This window comes from Leptonychotes weddellii, unplaced genomic scaffold (genome assembly GCF_054177405.1).
Source record: "Leptonychotes weddellii isolate Sample4059 unplaced genomic scaffold, ASM5417740v2 HiC_scaffold_62022, whole genome shotgun sequence".
Classification (NCBI taxonomy): domain Eukaryota; kingdom Metazoa; phylum Chordata; class Mammalia; order Carnivora; family Phocidae; genus Leptonychotes; species Leptonychotes weddellii.
The window spans coordinates 1-577 of NW_028030687.1; the positions used below are offsets into that span (position 1 = coordinate 1).

The window sequence follows — 577 nt, forward strand, 5'->3', positions numbered from 1 at the left end:
AAGATTCACTATCACGAATGAGGAAATCACCTTCATGCCCTCTTTCATTTAATGCCATTTCTGCTTGATGCCTGGTGACTTTCCCATAATACCATGGATTGCCAGCAAACTTTCCAGTGAGTGAAGGCCTAATGTAATCACACTGCGGAGGTGATGGTTCCAAACCTGAGGTTAATGGATTATTCTGCATAATGGTAACATAGTTTTTTGGCACCAGACCAACCATTCCATTGATCTTCCTGCATTTCCACCATTCAGGGTCATTTTCAGGCTTTTCAATAACATCCATTACATCTCCTTTCTCAAAATTAAGTTCTTCATCATTGGACGAACTGAATGGGTAAAGAGCCTGTACCACATGCAACACTTGCCCGGTATTTAGGTTATTGACAACTGCTGCTAATTTCTCTGACAGAGAACCCACATGGTCACCCAAAGGACTGTCACCTTCCTCAGTTACATAGTTTGAAGGGAACCATCCAACTTGTCCATTGTAGCTACCCCGCCACCACCCATCACTGCATTTCTCCATGACGATCACCTTTGTCCCTTTTATCAATGATAATTCATCCTCTCT

At 42.6% G+C, this 577-nt stretch overlaps 1 protein-coding gene across 1 annotated transcript; it reads right to left on the reverse strand.

Annotated features, from left to right (window-relative positions):
* Window positions 1–4: 4 nt before the first annotated feature.
* On the reverse strand, window positions 5–574 carry LOC145719673 (SH2/SH3 adapter protein NCK1; the record flags this gene model as incomplete). The annotated part of the gene is made up of 1 exon (XM_081811193.1): window positions 5–574. A coding segment is annotated over one exon (570 nt), but the record flags the coding sequence as incomplete, so codon positions are not given.
* Window positions 575–577: the final 3 nt, after the last annotated feature.